Genomic DNA, 20,350 nt, shown 5'->3' with positions numbered 1-20,350 from the left:
GTCAGTGCTGCTGGAGACAGAGCCCAGCCCAGCTGAGCACAGGCACCTTCCAGGAGCTGTGAGAGGGATGGGGGCACCCCTGAGTCTCCTTTTCTCCAGGCTGAGCACCCCCAGTCCCACTGCTCTGCTCTGGAGTGGCTGTGCTGGGTCTCCAGCAGGAATTTTGGCTGGTAAATGCCTCCTTGGGGTAGCCATGCTCTGAGTGGGGCAGGAAAAATAGGAATTATGCATCCAGGCTTTCAGAGCCCAGGGAGTGTCTCCAAGGGGAAACCTTCCCTGCCCTTACTCATGGCAAGTAAATGTGACCTCAGCAATTCCATGGGAGGCTTTCCAGGGTGTCCTGTGGTAGGATGTGAAGCGGGAAATGAAATTTGGGAAGTGTTTTATGGCAGTTCCTGCAATTACTCACTGCACTGATTAAACTTTTCTCCCTTTTCCCACTCTGTTAGAAGGTGCTTTTTGTCCTTCCTGCCATTTTATATTTCTGCAGAAGCCCCAGGTAAAGCAGTTGTTCTTTACATTCTCCAGCAAACCCTGCTAGTACAGGAGTCCCAAACGCACAGAATTCCTTCACTGTGGACCAAAAAAAAAAAAAAAGGGGAGAATGGTTTGGCAAAGCTCTGGTGATGGAGCTGGGGTGGGCAGCTCCCATGTGAATAGATCTGCACCCAAGGATGGGGCTGAAAGCTCTATAAAGGGTCTGGCCCCGCTCCAGTCTCACTCCCTGACACATCTGCACCTCCCCCAGCTGTGTGTCTGGCCCGGGGTAATTAGTGCAGTGCTAATTTTACCCGAGATGAGGAAAGCAGCCTCTCCACACCGAGGGAGGACCCAGCCCTGCCCCAGCCTCCTGTTGGAGCAGAGGAACCACGGCTTTGACTCAGGGATTGGCTCCTGGGGGAGGCTTCTCCTTCCCAGGGTTATCTGAAGCACACTGAGGGCAGAGCAGAGCCAGCTCAGGGGGTTTTGTGCTGGGAACCAACGGCTCTGAGGGCTGAGGTGCTGCCTCACAGACAATTACCTGCTGCAGATTAAATTACTCCCCCAGATCTGCTTCTTCTCTTTGCTCCCCCGTGAGAGGAGCCACTCCAGACCCCGAACAGCACCAAGATGCTTGGAAGGCTTTCATTCCTTTCTGGGCCTTCCAAAAAAGATTCAACGTCAATTGCCATTTCAGATGAAGATTCAGAGCAGACACTTGTTCAGCTTGAAGGAATTACAGTGGAGAAGGGTCGGAGGGGCAGAGTCTGCCAGGGCTCCTGGAGTGTGAGCATGCAGAGCAGACAGCTCTGTGCAGGCTGCAGGGTACAACCTGCCCTGGCACCCCTCCTGCCCTCCCTGCAGCCCAGCACAGCTGGAGAGGAAGGAAAACTGGGCTGGGAAGGTTCTGGAAAGCTGGAGGATGGATTTGTGGTTTTTTTGGGTATTTTTGGTGTCTTTTTTTTTTTTTTTTTTTTTTTTTTTTTTTTGTTATTTGGGTTTTGTAGTTTGTTTGATTGGTTTGTTTGGTTTTTTTTTACCAATTGATTGGCACTGCTGGCACTCGGTCCCCAGCTCTGGGGTCACCCTAGCAGGCCAGAGGAACAAAGCCAGCCCATGGTTCCCTGCTCTGCTCTGTTCTGCACAGGTTTTTTTGTGTCACCTTTGGTAGTAGAGAGCACAAGCACCTTCCAGTGCTGTCCCAGGTGACGTGGTCAGCCCCTGCTCATTCTCTTTCTCTCTCTGTGTCCCTCTGACTGTCCCTCATGTGATCCCTGCCCTTTGTCACACCAAGGCAGTGCCAGGCTGGGTGCTGGTGTCCCCTCTGCCTGCACAGGTGACACCAGGAGGCTTTTGAAAATGAAAATGGAATGAAATGAAAATGCAATAGCCAGGAGAGCACAGCCCTGAGCAGGGGTCTGGGCTCCGAGGAGGGACAGGAACCCCTGGGATCAGCCTTGGCTTCCTTGGAGCCACAGACCTGAGGGGGATCCTGGAGAGCTCCCAAAACTGGGGGTGGGGAGAGACCCAGGGAAGGGATCAGGGAGGGACCCAGGGAGGGATCAGGGAGGGATCCAGGGAGGGATCCAGGGAGGGATTAGAGAGGGATCCAGGGAGGGATCCAGGGAAGGGATTAGGGAAGGGATTAGGGAAGGATCCAGGGAAGAGATTAGGGAAGGATCCAGGGAAGGGATCCAGGGAAGGGATTAGGGAAGGATCCAGGGAAAGATCCAGGGAGGGATCCAGGAAGGGATCCAGGGAGGGATCCAGGGAGGGATTAGAGAGGGATCCAGGGAGGGATCCAGGGAAGGGATCCAGGGAAGGGATTAGGGAAGGGATCAGGGAATGGATCCAGGGAAGGGATCCAGGGAGTGATCAGGGAGAGATCAGGGAAAGGACTGAGGGAGGGATCCAGGGAGGGATCCTGAGAGGGGATCAGGGAAGGGATCCAGAGAAGGGGTCAGGGAAAAGATTCAGGGAGGGGATTCAGAGAATGGACTGAGGGAAAGGATCCAGGGAGGGGACCAGGGAAAGAATCAGGGAAGGGATCCAGGAAAGGGATTCAGGGAGGGGATTCAAGGAGGGGATTCAGGGAGGGGATTCAGGGAAAGGAGCCAAGGAAATGACCCAGGAAGGGAATCAGGGAAGGGACCCAGGATGCTCCTGCAGCTCCCATCCCACCTGTGGGGAGCAACCCCAGCCCTGAGGACCCGCAGGAGCCCGGGACCTGCGCTGCCACCGCAGCACCGCGATGTCACCAGCTGTCACTGCCACCAGCTGGGACACTGATCAGCTTTCCAGGCCGATTGCTCAACCTCTGGTGGGAAAAAGCACAACCTTTCCCCCTGCAGCCCCTGTCACAAGGCTGTCTAATAGGGCTTGGGCATCAGCTCAAATCAAAGCAGGGGATCAAAGCCAGCTCCTGAAGAATCAGGGAGATTACAAAGAAACTCATGGCTCACTCAGCCCTTCCCAGTGTGGAAAACCAGGGGAGAGCCTCCCCCTGCCACCATCCTTCCCCTCCTGGCACCAGGTCAGCACAGGACATTGAGTCTGGCCCAAATTCCAGCTCAGGATGCCCGGGCTGGGTGGGGAATCCTCCCCCTGTGTGTAAGTCAGGGGCAGAGCTGGGCCTGGAGGCACCAAATGGCACCAGGAAAGCAAAGAGGCAGCACAAGGTGGCGAGAGCAGGGCAAAGGAAGCCGTGGCCTGCACTGGCTGAGGATAATTTCCCCTCTGACGACAGATGTTTCAAGTGGCAGAGGTGTTTGAGCCTTGCAGGGCTGGTCCGAGTAATCAGCCCAAAAACAATCTCAGGAAGTTTCAGCAACGCTCCTGAGCTGGGTTTGGTTGTCCTCATCTGTTCAGTTGTGCTTTGGAGGGACCTTCTGAGAGGTGCCAGCTGGTTTAATTGCTGCTCCTCTTTCCCAGCCCTGCAGGAGTTCTGGGAAGGGCTGAGCCCCACGTGGGCCAGGGAGCAGCCCTGGCTCTCCTGGCCAGGATCTCCTTGGCTTCCTGAGCAGGGAGAAGATGCTGGGAAGGCTCTGGGAGGCTCCCAAAAAGCTGGGACTGCTCCCCACCAGCTCCAGCACCTCCAGGACCATCCCTGGTGCTCCTGGTGGAGAAATCCAGCTGTGGTTGATGGGCAGATGCGGCACAAACACCAAACCAACCACCCAAACCCTCCCAGAGCCCTGCCAGGGGGATGGAAGTTCCCAGGGGGTGTAAAAGCCCAGGGCTGGCTCCTCAGGAAACTCCAGCCTGTTTGCTGCCCTGGTTTTCCTTCCACAATGGCCAGTGAGCCAACTCCCTGTTTTTAGCACAGTTTATTTGCTTTCCAGGAGAGAAAATAAACTCTGATATTGTCATTTATGTTGTGGGCACAGGCTCCAGGCGAATGCTGAGGCTCTGGTACAAAGGGAGGGAAAACACTGAGGACATTTGATCTCAGCTAATCTGGAGGGATAAAAAGTGTGAGAAAGAGAGGAGAGCAGTCATTTATGTGGTGTTGGCAGAAATCAGATGCTTTCAGGTCTATAAATGCAGTTTTCACTGGAGTGGGTGCCCTGACAGGGAATAAATTACAGGGAATAAATAGTGGGAATCAATGCTCAGCAGCAGAAATGCAGCAGGGAAACCTCTCAGGGTGCTGGGTGTCCCTCTGCCTGCCACAGGTGACCTCGGGAGGCCTTTGGCCCCCAAAATGAAAATGAAATGAAATTAAAATGCAATCTCTACCAAAGCAGAGCTCAGAGCAGAGGTCTGGGCTCTGAGGAGGGGTGGGAACCTCTGGCACCAGCCTTGGCTTCTTTGGAGCCTGCAGATCATGGAGAGCTGCCCAAACCTGGGGCTGCCAGCCCAGAGGGGAGGCACCCAAGGCAGGGAGAACCCACTGGGGTTTGCCTGGGGCCCTGCTGGGGACAGGTTCCATCCTGTGCCCACAAATCCCAGAGCATCTCCCTCGGGAGCCACCAAACCCCCGGGAAGGCGGAGCTGCCCCAGGTGTGGATGCAAAGAGCTCGGGAGGAGAAAGGGCACAAAGGGCAGGTGGTTTGCACTCCCTCTGCTCAGAGCAGAAACCTTCCAGCTCTTTCTGCTGCCACCCAGCTCCTGTTCTCTCCTGCCACTCCCTTTCCCTTTGGAAGCTTTCCACGGCTCTGCCCCTGGTGCCACTCTCGGCTCTCTGCCTTATCCCTGCCTGCTGCAGCCAGAAGAACTCAGCCCAGCCCCTCTCCCTGAGCTCCTGGGCTCTGCAGGGCAAAGCTGGAATTGTCTGAGCCCCACCAGGGCTTTGGGGTGAGCAGGTGACTTGGCTTGGCTGAAAAAATCCCAATTCTCGTTGCCTTTTCTCCTAAATTTGGCTGAAAAATCCCAATTCTCGTTGCCTTTTCTCCCAAAATTGGCTCAGCAATCCCAATTCTCATTGTCTTTTCTCCCAAAATTGTCTGAAAATTCCAAATCTCGTTGCCTTTTCTCCTAAAATTGTCAAAATAATCCCAATTCTCGTTGCTTTTTCTCCTAAAATTGGCTGAAAAATCCCAATTTTTCCTGCCCTTTCTCCTGAAATTGGCTGAGCAATCCCAATTTTCGTTGCCTTTTCACTTAAAACTGGTTGGAAAATCCCAATTCTCGTTGCCTTTTCTCCCAAAATTGGCTGAAAAATCCCAATTCTCGTTGCCTTTTCTCCCAAAATTGGCTGGAAAATCCCAATTCTTTTTGTCTTTCCTCCTGAAATTGGCTGAGCAATCCCAATTCTCGTTGCCTTTTCTCCTGAAAGAGAAGAATTGGGAAAGAAGAGAGAGCTGGGGCTGTTCAGGCTGGAGAAGTGAAGTTTGTGGTGACCTCGCTGTGGCTTTGCAGGGCCTGAGGGAGGTGACAGGAAAGATGGAGAGAGATTTTGGGCAGGGGATGGAGGGACAGGACAAGGGGGATGGAATAAAACTGACAGAGGGCAGGGATAGATGGGATAGTGGGAGAAATCCTTCCCTGTGAGGGTGGGGAGGGGCTGGGATGGGATTCCCAGAGCAGCTGGGGCTGCCCCTGCACCCCTGGAATGTCCAAGGCCAGGCTGGGCAGGGCTGGGAGGTCCCTGGGACAGTGGCAGGTGTCCCATGGCAGGGGTGGGATGGGATTTTAAGGTCCCTTCCTACCCAAATTCTGGGGTTTTATCACTCTGATCTGACTGCCCACTAAAAAACCAAAGGATGTCCTCGAGAGCCTCCTGCTCACGGGCAGGATCCATACCCAGAGGTTCTAAAACCAGGAGAGGTTTTAAACCTGGTTTAAAAAAACCCAGAGGTTTTAAACCTGGTTTAAAAAAAAAAAAAAACAGAAGAGGTTTTAAATTTGGTTTAAGAAAAACCCAGAGGTTTTAAACTTAGTTTCAAATAAACCCAGAGGTTTTAAACCTGGTTTAAAAAACCCCAGATGTTTAAAACTTGGTTTAAAAAAAAAAAAAAACCAGAAGATTTAAACTCGGTTTAAAAAAAAATCCAGATGTTTTAAACTTGGTTTAAGAAACCCCAGAGGTTTTAAACCTGGTTTAAAAAACCCCAGAAGTTTTAAACCTGGTTTAAGAAAACCCCAGAGGTTTTAAACCTGGTTTAAAAAACCCCAGAGGTTTTAAACCTGATTTAAGAAACCCCAGAGGTTTTAAACCTGGTTTAAAACCACCAAGATCTCCTCACCCTGCTGTGTCCATCCTGATTTTGGAAAATTTGGCACTGAAGAGCTGGAGCTGAAAGGGAGAGAAGGAAAGGGCAGCCCCAACTTGTGTGTGTGTGAGCTGCTGGCTCTTAACCCTTTTCCTTCCAGGAATTGTCAGCATCCCCCTGGCAGCTCCAGAAGTTCTCACACCTCTGGCAAGTTTTATTAACCATTGACTCCCTTTCCCTGGAGATGTCTGAAGAATGGGAGCTGTGGGAGAGCAGCAAATAACTGGGAGATGAATGGGAAATGTCAGCTTTGGGAATATGTCATTGTTTGGTCACTGTGATCACTCACGATAATTCCTACTCATTAATCTGAAAATTCCTTCCCATTAATCTGAAAATTCTTCCTCATTAATCTGAAAATTCCTCCTCCTTAATTTGGAAATTCCTCCTCGTGAATCTGAAAATTCCTTCCCATTAACCTAAATATTCTTTCCCATTAATCTGAAAATTCTTCCTCATTAATCTGAAGATTCCTTCCCATTATTGTGAAAATTCCTCCATGTTAATCTGCAAATTCCTCCTCATTGACCTGAAAATTCCTCCTTGTTGATCTGCAAATTCCTTCCCATTAATCTGAATATTCTTCCTCATTAATCTGCAAATTCCTCCCCATTGACCTGAAAATTCCTTCTTGTTCATCTGAAAATTCTTCCTCGTTTATCTGAAAATTCCTTCCCATTAATGTGAAAATTCCTCTTTGTTAATGTGCAAATTCGTTTTTGTTAATCTGCAAATTCCTTCCCATTAATCTGAATATTCTTCCTCATTATTCTGAAAATTCCTCCTCATTAATCTGAACATTCCTTTTCATTAATCTTCTTTGTTAATCTGAAAATTCCTCTTCATTAACCAGAAATTTCCTCCTTGTTAATCTGCAAATTCCTTTTTGTTAATCTGCAAAATCCTTCCCATTAAATTGAATATTCTTCCTCATTAATCTGAACATTCTTCCTCGTTAACCTGAAAATTCCTCCTCGTTAATCTGAACATTCCTTCCCGTTAATCTGAAAATTCCTCTTTGTTAATCTGCAAATTCCTCCTCATTAACCTGAAAATTCCTCCTTGTTAATCTGAAAATTCGTTTTTGTTAATCTGCAAATTCCTTCCCATTAATCTGAATATTCTTCCTCATTAATCTGAAAATTCCTTCCCATTAGTCTGAAAATTCCTCCTCGTTAATGTGACAATTCCTCCTCGTTGATGTGACCGTTCCTCCTCGTTAATCTGGAGCCACCTCCCCACTGCTGTCTTTGAGCACAAAGCTGACTGAGGGCTTGGGAAGGGAAAATCTGGAATATTGGAATATTGGAATATTGGAATATTGGAATATTGGAATATTGGAATATTGGAATATTGGAATATTGGAATATTGGAATATTGGAATATTGGAATATTGGAATATTGGAATATTGCTGTGCCCCAGCCAGTGCCAGATGTGCCTGACATTCCGGGCATTCCTGGAAGATTATCCTCATCCTGAGCCTGCCTGCTTGGAGGAATCAGGGAATGTTCCAGGAGCATGTGAAACACCAGAGGAGCATTTCCTGCACACTGGAGGCCTTGGAGGGAGAGCTCCGAGCTCCCTTTTCACCAACCCCACTTTTCCTGGGTCTGAAAGTTCAGCTGGGAGCTAAAGGTGCTTTAAACGAGGCACCTCCATCGGGTGAGAAGCGAGCCACGTGCAATCTGGCCTTGGGAAGGAGTTTTCCTTGGCAGAACTTGTGGGTTGCTGTTGGATTGGGAGCTCGATGCAGCTCCTGCTAGAAGTGGATTTCTGTTTGGAATTTGGTAATTCAGGATTTCTTCACCTTGCTCCTCATATTCCCCTCCTGCAAAATATAGATGTGAAAATAAATTTCATTTATATATTTTCATATATATATGAAAATATATTTATTTTTTTCCAAAACACAGTGACTGCCTGGTGATTTTCCTTTAGGATAAACCTAAGGCAGCCTGAGATCTTAAATGAAGATTTTGGACACAAAATAGACACTTAAAAATGCGGTTGGGGGGTGTGAGTTCCACTCCTCTCAGGTTCTTAAAGCCTAAATTCAATTTCCTCTGTCCAATTCATCCCTCCCATGGACAAACTCATTTTTTTTCACATCTGTAGATCCCATTTGCTTGCAAATCTGTTTATTTGCTCTCTCAAGTCTTATCAAACCTGCAAGCTTCTCCCAGTGGAGTTTCCCCTGGATTTGCCCATTCCCTCTGTTACCGAGGTGGGTTCATTTTCCCTTGGAGATGCCAGCCTTAGCCCTATAAAAATCCAGTTCATGCCTAAACCCCAGGAGGTTACTGGGAATGGGGAAACCACCTTTTCCTGAGGAATTTTTTCCAGTTGACTTCATGGTTAGGGAAGAAAGGCAAACTCATGGCAGTTTACATGTGTGGAAATGGTGAGACCCGAAAACACAAAATCCCAGCGTGTTATTGATGGCATTTCTTCTCCTCTTGTGGAAAGCTTTGGTTCCCCCAGCCCGTGTTTTCTTTGCAAGTACAATACAATTAAGCCATTTTCAGCTGGCAATAAAATCCTTGAGAACCAAAGCAGATTTGGCCACTTGAGGAGATGAGGACTAATGCAATCTGATAATTAGGTCCTTCCAGCGCCAAGGCAGAAAAAGCAATTTAATAACGTCTCCCCTGGAGTGAGACAGGGCCTGAAGCCTCTGGTCCAAGGTCTGGGCCTGCAACACAACTCCCAAATTTCCTTCCAGGGGCAATCTGCAGGCTGAGGGATGGGGGTGGCTGTGGGGACAGGAGAGAGAAGAATTGCGACAGAAAAAGGGGAGAAAAATTCTTGAAGGTTCCTCCTTCCCCAAGCCCTTCCTATCCCTCAGTACCAATTTTTTGCTGCACAAAAAGGGTCTTGCCTTGAAAATCTCTCAGCCCAGGACCATTTCACGTGGCTTTTCTAATATTTCAGTGAGAGATCTCTGAGGTCAGACTGGAAAACCATTCATGGAGAGAAGGAAAAGGAACCCCTGGCTCAGCGCTGAGGGTTAAAGTTTTCAGCTGTCTCACCCTCTTTGTCCTGGCTTGTTACGACAGGAAAGGGTTTTTTAGAAACTTCTCTGGTAACTTCAGCTTCCCTGTTTGGAAGTTTGGAAGGCAGGCAGCTCCGTTATGGTTTTCATTATCTGTGCAATAGGTTTAGCATCGATATTTCATTCAAAGAGGAGCTCTCTGGGCAGAGCTGCCCCGACTCTGAGAAAAGCTGTGAAGCAGTGGGGATGGATCTGCTCTGCCTCCTGTGAAATGCTGAATGGCTGAGTAAGCCTTACTCATCTGGGCAGATAAATCCGTTGTAGGGCTGGATTTTGTATCATGAGTAAAGGCTGAGTAAGAGGCTGCAAAGCCGTGCTGCAATCTGGAATATCTCCGAGGTTTTGCACAGGGAATTGCTGCAGCCACCCCTCAGCAGAACATCTCTTAGCAGGAGTGGGTCACAGCTCTTTATTTCACTGACACGTGCATGGGCAAATGTTGGAGCTCTAGTTCCAGCTCCTGGTGTTCCAAGGGGCAAATACTTCGAATTGTAGCTGTTGTAGCAGTTCAAAGAGAAACATGAGGGATATTTTTTCTCTGATACAGGTACATGAACTGTGCCCGGGTCTTCCAAATCCTGCGGATTTAATGATCTTCCTCTACCAAATGGATAAATAAATTGCAGTCATCCCCTTTGCAGATTTCACTTCCCAGACCCATCACCCATAAGTTTTGGACTTCTCTTCCCCCTTCAGACGAACAGACCCACCCAAGAACAGCTCACAACCAGCGCGGTTGCCCAACTCGCCAGATTGCCCAACTCGCAGAAGCGCTTGTCCCAGCTTCCCCCTCCCCAGCGCGACAATTCCGCTCCCCCTGCGCTCACCAATGTGGCGCTGGTGAACCAGCTGCCCTCGGCCGTTGTGTTTATTGCTGCAACAATGCGGCACTTCCTCACTGGGGCTGCGGGAGCTCGGCAAACACCGGCGGTGCCAGGCGCGGCACTGGGTGCGATGGAGCAGCAGCAGCGCGGGGAGCCGGTTCCTGGAGCCTCTGCCAGGCCAGGAGAGAGCGTTTGGGCAAAGCTGTTCCACCCAGAGCTCATGGCAGACTTGGAAACTTAGCAAACAAATCAGGAGGAGGAGGAGGAGGAGAGTTTAAGCAACGAGGAACGACTGCAGGGCGCTGGCATTGCTGTGGGGAGTAAGGAATCATCTTTACAGCCTGCTCTGGACATTGTAAGGAGCTCTCTGGAGGCCGAGCCGCTCGGAGCAGTCCATCCCTCAGCAGCTCCCGGCTAACCTGCTGCTGGCCGCCGCTGCCTTTCCCGGGAGCATCCCCAGCTCTCGGTTTTGGGTGTTTCAGGGGCTGCTGTCGCAGTGCTGGGGACAATTCAAGGTGTTTGTGGCTTTTCCTAAAGCCTGGGGGCTCTGCCTCGCTGCCTTCAGCAGTCACCTTGTTTTTCCAGCACACCACGGGCTCCCCCGTGATTTCAGCTGTTGTCCCTCCCCAGGGCAGGGACAGTGTCCTGCTGCGGACACCTGCCCTGGAACCCAACACCCTACACTGTCCAGCAGAGCCGGGGCTTGGCAAACTTCAGGCTGTGCTTACAAGGCTGTTTTTGTTCCTGCAAGGCTCCCGGCCAGGCATTTCATCCTTATTTTCTTTGTCTTAGGCCACGTCCACTGTAGGGAGGACAAGCTGTTAAAAATCATTTGGATTTCTGCATGTTTCAACCCTGGCCAGCCTGACCGAGCTGCCACAGGTGACTCGGGGAGCAAAGCCGTGGATCCCATGCATTGCAGCCAGGCTCGTCCTTCCCTTGCTTCCAGCCTCGCTCCAAAAGATCTTAGTCCGGGGATCAAAGCTCTTGTTTCGGACGGGATATTTCATTTAGTTAAAGAGAGGGATTTTCGGTTCAGGAGCGGTGCTGTGCTGTGCCTGCTAGGGTCGGGAGTTTGGGATGGGACACCCTGCGCCTTAGCATTTCCCCTCACTAAAATAAAGAAAGGGACAAAAGGAACGAAACTTTTCTGTCTCCGGTATTTTTTCTCACTGCCGGGGCCCCGGCCATCAGCCCAAAACACGGGAACGGGAACGGGAGCGAGCGGGCGGCCGGCTCCCGCACGGGACCGTCCCAAACTCCCGGTGAAGTCCCGCAAAAGCCTTTATCTCTGCCCAGGGAGGGTGAGGGCATGCCGGCGGCAGGTGCCGGGTGCCCGGGAGCGGAACCGGAGCGTCCCGGAGCAGCGGAACGAACCCGCAGCGGCGCTGCCTGCCCGCAGCGCGGCCGTGCCCGTTCTGCACCGCGGCTTCTCCCGGGAATCTCCGCACCGGGAACCCGCGGGCCTGGCGCCTTCTCCGGGCCCCTCTGCACCGGGTAACCCGCCGCCTTCTCCCGGGACCCTTTACTCCGGACACCGAGGGTCCCGGGGACCCGGATTCCGCATGGAGATCCAGGGACCCGGCGGCTTCTCCCGGGACCCTCGGCACCGAGTCCGCGAAGACCCGGGGACCGTCCGCAGCGGGGACCCGGTGCCTTCTCCTGGCACCCTCTGCACCGGGCACCCGGGTATCCTCTGTACCGGGCACCCGGGAATCTGGTGCCTTCTCCCGGGACCCTCCGCAGAGGAGACTCGGGGTCTCAGGATTCAGGGACCCGGCGCACCGGGGATCCCAGGATTCAGGGACCCGGCGCCTTCTCCTGGCACCCTTTGCACCGAGGATCCAAGGACCCTCCGCACCAGGGACCCGCGAGTCCAGGGACCTGCTGCCTTCTCCCCGGGACCCGGGGAACCAGGGACCCGGTGCCTTCTCCCGGGATCCTCCGCACCGGGAACCCGAGAAGCCTCTGCAGCGGGCACTGGGGGACCCAGCGCCTTCCCCCGGGCCTCTCCCGGCAGCGGGAACCGCGGCTCCGTGCGCCGCTCCGGAACATCCCCGCTCCGTTCCCGGAGCATCCCCGCTCCGCTCCGTCCCCGCCGCTCCCGGTCCCGCTGAGAGGTCCCGCCCCCCGAGCCCCGCCCCGTGCTGTGATTGGCTGCGGCCGCGCGGGGGGCGTGTCCGACGGGGCCGTATTAAACGTGCCATGGCCGCCCGCAAAAAGGGGCCGCGGGCGGGCGGGAGCGCAGTGCGAGCGGAGCGGGCACCGGGCACGGCGTCGCCACGGATCTTACCCCTTCTCCGCACCGGCACCTCCCTCGCGGCCGCCGCAGGTAAGAATCGCCTCCTTCCCCGCGTCTCTCCCCGCCTCCCCGAGGAGCGGAGGAGATGCGCGGCACGCGCGCTGTCGCGATACCCCCGCGATAAAAGCGTCGGCCGCCTGCGGTTGGAGAAGAGGGGAACTCCTGCGTTTCTCACGGAGCTATTCTCAGCGCCTAAAATAATTCGATAGGTATGGCTGGAGCGCCCGAGCATCTGCTTGCAGCATCTGTTTGTGCTCATAACTTTCCATGCACCAGCTGCTCCCCCCTTTTTTCCCCCCCTCGGGATATTTTATCCTGGGGAAGGGCTGGAAGTTCGCATGACAACTCCGCGTCGCACAAAGCGCACCGCTCCATCCCTTCGCCTTCTTCTCGCCTGTTGTTTCCTGCACGGAGAGAGGGCAGAAGCGGCGAGTCTCGGCACTCGGATGCGTGGGTTTGAGTGCCCGGGATGGTTTGGAGGGGTGTGAAATGAACCTGTAGCTTCATTAATCGGCACGGTGCAAACGGGAGGGCTTCTTTCTTTTTGACCGTCCTGCCAAAAAAATGGGAAGCAGGAAAAAAAAAACAAAACAAAAAGCATTTGGGAAGGCAGCGAGGAGCTGTATTGTTTCAGCTTAGCTCATGACAGTGAAAGGAAAAAATACTGATAAGCAAAGGCAGATGGATTTGGGGGGTCAGTGACCGGGGCGGGGACCGCTGGGGACCCGCAGGTGCCGCTGGCCCGGCTCGAGCCGGAGCCGCAGCTCTGTCCCCACCCCGCACTTGTCTCCGTGGCTCAGCCTTACCTTTACACTTGTTTGCTTTTCCATCCTCGCAGCCGGTGCTCCGCGTACACCCCCTGGTGATGGCAGCTCCAGCTCGGAGCTGTTTTGTCCCCAGCTACAAACACCCCGCGCCCGTCTCCTTGGCAGGACGGCAGATGCGAGCGCCACTTGTCCTTCCCTTTCTCCGATTTCTTCGCACCCATTTCCCCGCATCATGTGCTCTTTTTAAATTTTTTCTCCCCCCCCCCCCCGCTGCCTGTCTCTGAAGGTCAGATCCTTCTCCCGAAGGCAGCCCCGCGTAACTCGAGTCGCGGCCGGAGCAGCGGAGGAGCCCTGGGGAATGACTTTTAAGGAGAAAGGTTACGGAGGTGGCCGTGCCCGGCTGCGAGGGAGCAGGAATGTGGGAACAGGCTTTGTTCTGCTTTCCGAGGGCAGCAGGGAGGGCGCTTGGCTGAGGTGCTGCTGGTGCTCTCTTGGCAACATGTGCCCGGCTGGCTCCGCCGGGCTCGGTGGCGTCAGCCGGGGAATAACCGCTCCGAGCGCTGCCTGCTGCTCCTCTCTACCCCTCCCCTGCTCCTCTGCGCTCCGGAGTTATCCCTCGGTCTTCAACCTTGCCCGAATTCCCCTCCCGCTGCGCCTTGCGATGTGCGCCTCCTTCCCCAGGGAAGGGCTGCAGGGGGATGCTCAGGGGAAGGTGAAGGTTTGGGCTCCTCACCGTGGCATTTCCCCAAATGCGGGCTCAGAAATGCTGCAGATGCAGCACAGCCCCGTTGTCCTCCCTTCTCCAAGCATCCCCTCGCAGCAGAGCCAGCCAGGCTCTCCCATCCCGTCTTATACCTTCCCAGTAATCCCGTGTCCGTGCCACTGCTGGTAATTCCAAGCTGTGTTGCTTATCTTCCCTTCCAGAAGGAAAGATCACCTGGAATAATAATAATAATAATAATAATAATAATAATAATAATAATAATAATAATAATAATAATAATAAAAAATATAGCAATACTAACCATAACAACACACGTGGTGATGATTGAATTTACAGCTCTGTGTCTGGCTGTGCTGCACTGGGCCCAGTTAGGCAAATACTGGGAATCCTGGGCTGGGTTGGTGGTGCTGGGTTGGCTCCCTCTGCCCAGGGAGGATTGCAGGGCTGCTCCCACACCCGCCTGGAATTTTTGGTGCCACCAGCAGCTGATGCTGCCGGGGTGGAATGAGGGGCAGCAGCATTGTCCAGCCTTTGAGCAGCAGGTGGATTGGCACAAGAAGAAGCATTCGGTTTTCCTGCTGCTTTGTCCTTGGATTTTTTGGGGGGAGCTTTTGGTGGAAGTGGTGGTGAGGGTCAGGGTGAGCACGGAGCAGGTGCTGGGGCAGCCAGTGGATGCATGGGGCACTTCACAGGACCTGTATTTCCCTGAGCAGGAGTAAGATCAGCTCCTCTGGCTGATCCCTGTGCGTGGAGCTGCTCCTGCTCCCATCCCACCCATCCCGTCCTCCCTGCCCCAGCACTCGCAGGAAGAGAGGCAGTTTGTGCTGGAAAAGCAGGCAGACAGCTCTGCTGCCCTGGAGCGTGCCAGAGCTTTGTGCTGTGAGCTTCCAGCAGGTTCCAGAGCTGCCCCCAGACTCACCCCGAGGTTTTGGGGTCCTTGGCACCAAAGGGGTGCAGCTGCACTCCCACAGCAGAGCCAGCGAGGAGGGATCCGGGCGAGGGGCAGGAGGGAAGAGGTGCTCAGTCCTGCAGGGGGGGAATGCGACAAATTCGGGTCCCAAACTTCTAAATGAAGCCCCAGGTGGCTGGTGTTAGGATTTCAGGGATTTGTGGGATCCAAACAAGTGTCCTCAGGTCGAGACTTTTCGTGGGAGCAGCCGCATACTCAGACACTTTAAATGTTGCAGCTTATTTTTCCCTCCACCAAAAGTTTTCATCTAAAATCCAGGAAAGAAAAAGGAAAAAAGCAAGCTCCAGAATAAACTGTTTCCTAGGCTGTGTGTTTCCATCAGCTTGGAACAAACCAGGCTTTGACTGTGGAAGTCGAACATGACTGTGATTATAGGATGTGGTTTGTGAAAGTGATCGATTTGCAGAGCAGTGCAATGGCTTTTCAAGAAGTTTTTTTATGTGGGATGTATTAACAGTAATTTCACTTCCCCGCCGTGTTCAGGTTTCTAATAAAAGTGGGGTTTTGGCCAAAACAAATCATTTAAGTGACCGTTTAAAGAATTCTTTTGTATTTTTGAGCATGATATCCTGGCAGGAATGAGAAACCCTGGGAACAAAAAGGTGTAAGAGAGGGGGGAAAAAGTGGATCCTTGCACAGCGGAGGCAAGACAGTTGTAAAAGTAAGAAAAAGTGCCCAGAATAAGCACGAGGGCAGCTCCACCAGAAGCGTTCAGTGCTGAGAGCTGCACTCTAAGGGGCATTACAGAACCCAGGAGCTGCCAAAATGTCTTGTCTGAGCTGAAGTCACAGATGACTAATCTTGGCAAGGAGGCATCGGGACACATTCTTGCACAACAAACAGGAGAGAGGGGAAAAGAGGAGGTGAAAGTAAACCCTGAGGAGATCCTGGAGGGACAGGCAGCCTGCACACACAGCTGATGATGTTGCTGTTTGTCACCTGCTCTTTTCCTAACAAGTGTTTGCTGAGCTCAAGCCTCTGTAATGTGGCTGAAGGATGTGGGAGGGCTCGAGGAGTTGTTTGAGTTTTTGGAGCACATCAGCTGGGCTTTAGGGGCTGCTGTTGTTGGGAAAGGAGATAACATCTCCAGCTGTTGTGAGATTCCAGTCAGAGAGGAGCAGAGGTCCTGCCGGGCAGGGCTTGTGCTCCACAGTGGCTGCAGTTTTGTTGGCTTTTGGACAGACTCAGATGAGTTTTGATAACATTAATTTAGGAAGAGCGCCGCGATTTAATCTCCTGCTACTGTAAATGGTTCTGGAGGCTCCCGTGCCGTGCCAAAGGGACAGCAGACATTCCTCTCCACCCGGGTGCAGCTTTATTCCCTCCGTGGGCCATGTGTGGCCGGAGCAGTTGCTTTAATGCATCTCTTGTCCTCTGCAGTGTTTCAATTCCATTTCCTGATATGCAGTACATGACTTAATGGATGACGCACTTGTTAAAAGCTAGACCTGGGTCTAAGCCAGACCTCCCTGAAACCAGTTTTTGGTGCCTTCTCCCCGCAGGAAGGAGATTTTGTAGCTTTTCTGCTGAGTCTTGGTTGGTGACATTTCAGACTCACGGGACCCTCAGGGCTGTGACCCGCTGGAGATGGAAGGGGCTCCCGGGGGGAAGGTGCTGGGACTCGCTCCTAAAGGTGTTAGGAAGGCACTCAGCTGGTCCTGCTCGGTTTTATTGGTGGCTTTAGCAGGAGCAGATGAGAGGTTTGAAAGGTTTAGTTGTTTTTGTGCAACTTAGGCCAAACTCGAGTGTGAAAACTACAGAGATGCCGACGAGTTTGTGGAGTTAGAGAGAAGCTACTGCAGCCCTTGTTCTTGAAATTTGCTGAGAATGCACAACTCCTTCTTTTAGCTTAATTGAAACAATTGTGTGTGCTTTAGTTTCCTGGAATCACCGCTGTCTGCACTCCCCAAGTTTATTCCCTGCCTCCACCTTCCCTTTTGCTCACTCCCTGCTTTGTCACGGGTCACACAGTCCACGAGACACATCATTAGTCGCTACAAACCACTTCAGCACTTGTGTTTGAACAGAAGCATGTCCAAGGGAGTTGTTTGTTTCAAAATAAGCAGAAATCACAGTTATAAATAGCAGAGAGATCCTTTGCGTGCCCAGCTTTAAAGTGAACATTGCTCAGGCTGGTGTGACACGTTCCCTTCAGCGCTTTCCTTCGGGAAGGGCAATTCCTTCCTCGCAGCAACCACGTGTGACCCCTGTCCATGCACAGCTGTGAACGCTGAGCATTGCTGAAAATGTCATTAAGAAAGAGGAAACTTCCTGCAGGCCCACAGGTGTCGTTCTCCTTGATGCCTCACGCTTTTCCTGCGGGATCTAAAGTGCCATTTCTCTTTCTCTTGCAGACCATGCCCTCTCTATGACGGTGGCTTGCTGAGCCCACCCTGCATGCCAGAAGAGCGTCCTTGGTTGATCCGAGGGCTTCTGGGGACTCCGGCCTCCGCCCGGTTTTTCCGCGTGTGTGTGTTCCTGTAGAACTTTCAAAACTGTTTCTCCAAAGGGTTTTGCAGAAACTCAGACTGTTTTCTAAAGCAGAAGCACCTCAGTCCCCGGCAGTAGTGATGGGCAGCGTGCGAACCAACCGCTACAGCATCGTGTCTTCGGAGGAGGACGGCATGAAGCTGTCCACCATGGCCGTGGCCAACGGCTTCGGCAACGGCAAGGGCAAGGTCCACACCCGGCAGCAGTGCCGGAGCCGCTTCGTCAAGAAGGACGGGCACTGCAACGTGCAGTTCATCAACGTGGGCGAGAAGGGGCAGCGCTACCTGGCCGACATCTTCACCACGTGCGTGGACATCCGCTGGAGGTGGATGCTGGTGATCTTCTGCCTGACTTTCATCCTCTCCTGGCTTTTTTTTGGCTGTGTGTTTTGGTTGATTGCGCTGTTGCACGGGGATCTGGAGAACCAAGAGAACAGCAAGCCTTGCGTGTCTCAGGTGAGCAGCTTCACCGCAGCCTTCCTGTTCTCCATCGAGACCCAGACCACGATCGGCTACGGCTTCAGGTGCGTCACGGATGAGTGTCCCATCGCCGTGTTCATGGTGGTTTTCCAGTCCATCGTGGGCTGCATCATCGATGCCTTCATCATTGGCGCCGTCATGGCAAAGATGGCTAAGCCAAAAAAGAGGAACGAAACTCTGGTCTTCAGCCACAATGCCGTGGTGGCCATGAGGGACGGGAAGCTGTGCCTGATGTGGCGCGTGGGGAACCTGAGGAAAAGCCACTTGGTGGAGGCGCACGTGCGGGCGCAGCTGCTGAAATCCAGGATCACGTCGGAAGGGGAGTACATCCCCCTGGATCAGATCGACATCAACGTGGGCTTCGACAGCGGCATCGACCGCATCTTCCTGGTGTCCCCCATTACAATAGTGCACGAGATCGACGAGGACAGCCCCCTGTACGACCTGAGCAAACAGGACATGGACAATGCTGACTTCGAGATCGTGGTCATCTTGGAGGGCATGGTGGAGGCCACCGCCATGACCACGCAGTGCCGCAGCTCGTATCTGGCCAACGAGATCCTCTGGGGCCACCGCTACGAGCCCGTGCTCTTCGAAGAGAAGAACTACTACAAGGTGGACTACTCGAGGTTCCACAAAACGTACGAAGTGCCCAACACACCCATCTGCAGTGCCAGGGACTTAGCGGAGAAGAAGTACATCCTCTCCAACGCCAACTCCTTCTGCTATGAGAACGAGGTGGCCCTCAGCAGCAAGGAGGAGGACGAGATCGACACGGGGGTGCCCGAGAGCATGAGCACGGACACCCACCCGGACATGGAGCACCACAACCAGGCGGGGGTGCCCCTGGAGCCGCGGCCGCTGCGGCGGGAGTCGGAGATATGACTGGCGGGCGCTGCCTCTCCCGCGGGGCTGGAAGGACAAACGCCCACCGTGTCCGTCGGGCAAGGGCTCGTTGACCTGAGAAGCTGGCCCAGAAGAGTTTGCAGACAACGGTACTGTGGAAGAGTGCTGTGAAGGCAGCAGACCCGAGGAACCCAGGCTGGTTTTAGGGCTGTCCTCAGAGGAGGGACGACAGGAAATGAACTCTAAACACAAAGCACTAAACATGTCTAAGTATGAACAGAAGGCACATATGTTGTAGAATAAATTATGTATATATTTTTTTACAAAACTTGAACTTGCAGGCAAGCTTTGGTTGGGTTATTATTATTTTTTTGTTTTCAACTTTTTTCCAGAATGCTTCTCTCTAGGGAACAAGAATGTTTTTAATGGCATAACAAAGGCAAGAATCTGCCTTATTATTATTATTATAATTATTTTTTAAAAAGCTGCTGCTAACTACATGAACACAAATGGTTATTTTTGTTGCAGTGTAGTTTTTATTTTCTCTTGTGTAATTTAAAAAGAAAAAAAAAAAAGTCAGTGTTGAACTTTTTGGGTTGAAAAGCTCATGATCAGTTCAGAGAGGCCAATGTTGCCCGAAAGTTTAAACTCCTTTTGAGGCCAGTAGTTGATAGCTAGAATCAATTTCTCTCTTTCCAATTACATAAGGGGCATTATGTAATATCAGGCCAATCAGTAGCCTCCAGCAAAATTATGATTTTTTTGGGGGGAGAATTTAATTCTCTGTCTAAAGGAAAGAACGAGACAAAAGATATGTATGCATAGGAAAAAGTACTAAGTTCAAACTACCTAAGTGGATACCAAAGAAAATGCACAGTTTTGCACAGTGGAGTTTATTTAAAAAAAAAGAGAAAAAAAAAAGAAACAGGCTGCTTTAAACAACAACAACAACAAAAAAATCAAACCTCAGACACTTTTTTGGTATTGACTTTTTTTCTTTTTTTTTTTTTTTTTTTTTCCTTTTCTTTTTAAGACCTTGATTTTGCACCTTATTCTAAAGGCTTAAGGCTCGGATTTAAAGCAAGCTGGGCCTTCTCCTCTTTCCCCCTGTTCTTCTGTGGAGGGAGTGAAATCCCTCTTTTCTTGTAGGAGAAAAAAAACCAGTTGGGGGAAGCAAACCAGCATCACCTGCGTGTCCTCCCTGGCCTGCCCCAGCTCTGAGCAGAGGAGCTGTCCCTGAAACTGTGCCATGGACACGCCGTGGAGCTGCTGGCTGATGCCAGAGGCTGCTGGAGCTTGGCCATGGATGAGCCAAGCAGCAGAGAAGTCCCCAGAAGAGTTTTTTGAGGAGGAAGGAAGAGGAGGAAAGGGCCTTGGCAGCACAGCACTCAGGAGTGGCAGAGGGATGTTTTGTGTGAAATGCTTCTCTTCAGCAGGGCTGTGAGGGAGGTGGATTTCCACCTGGTGGAGAGAGGGATTCCCTGGGGAGCACGAGGCTGCAAAGGGAGCTCCATCTCCTCCCTCCCTCCCCAGCAAAGCCCACTCAGCGGGTGACACTCACCCATCGCTCGTCACCAAGCAGATTTTGTCACCTTCAGCAAAGCTCTGGTGGTGTTTTGGCTCCTTCACCCAAAGGCTTGAGATTCTCTGTGCCTCTAAGCTCAAGGAGACAGCAAAGCTGTGCTTGGCCCCTGCTCGTGG

General features: G+C 52.2%; 1 protein-coding gene across 1 annotated transcript; it reads left to right on the top strand.

The window, feature by feature from the left end:
• Positions 1-12,267: 12,267 nt before the first annotated feature.
• On the top strand, positions 12,268-19,574 carry KCNJ2 (potassium inwardly rectifying channel subfamily J member 2). Its single transcript, XM_050981483.1, has 2 exons — positions 12,268-12,403; positions 17,189-19,574. Exon 2 carries the CDS (start codon positions 17,405-17,407, stop codon positions 18,686-18,688), a length of 1,284 nt encoding a protein of 427 aa, XP_050837440.1. The 5' UTR covers positions 12,268-12,403; positions 17,189-17,404; the 3' UTR covers positions 18,689-19,574.
• Positions 19,575-20,350: the final 776 nt, after the last annotated feature.

This window comes from Serinus canaria, chromosome 18 (assembly GCF_022539315.1).
Source record: "Serinus canaria isolate serCan28SL12 chromosome 18, serCan2020, whole genome shotgun sequence".
Taxonomy (NCBI): domain Eukaryota; kingdom Metazoa; phylum Chordata; class Aves; order Passeriformes; family Fringillidae; genus Serinus; species Serinus canaria.
Note: the sequence above shows the minus strand (reverse complement) of the source record. Positions and strands in the feature narration are given on the sequence as shown.

What these genes read in the sequence shown, in the direction of transcription:
- KCNJ2 (XM_050981483.1), top strand. Translation starts at nt 17,405, where the DNA reads ATGGGCAGCGTGCGAACCAACCGCTACAGCATCGTGTCTTCGGAGGAG.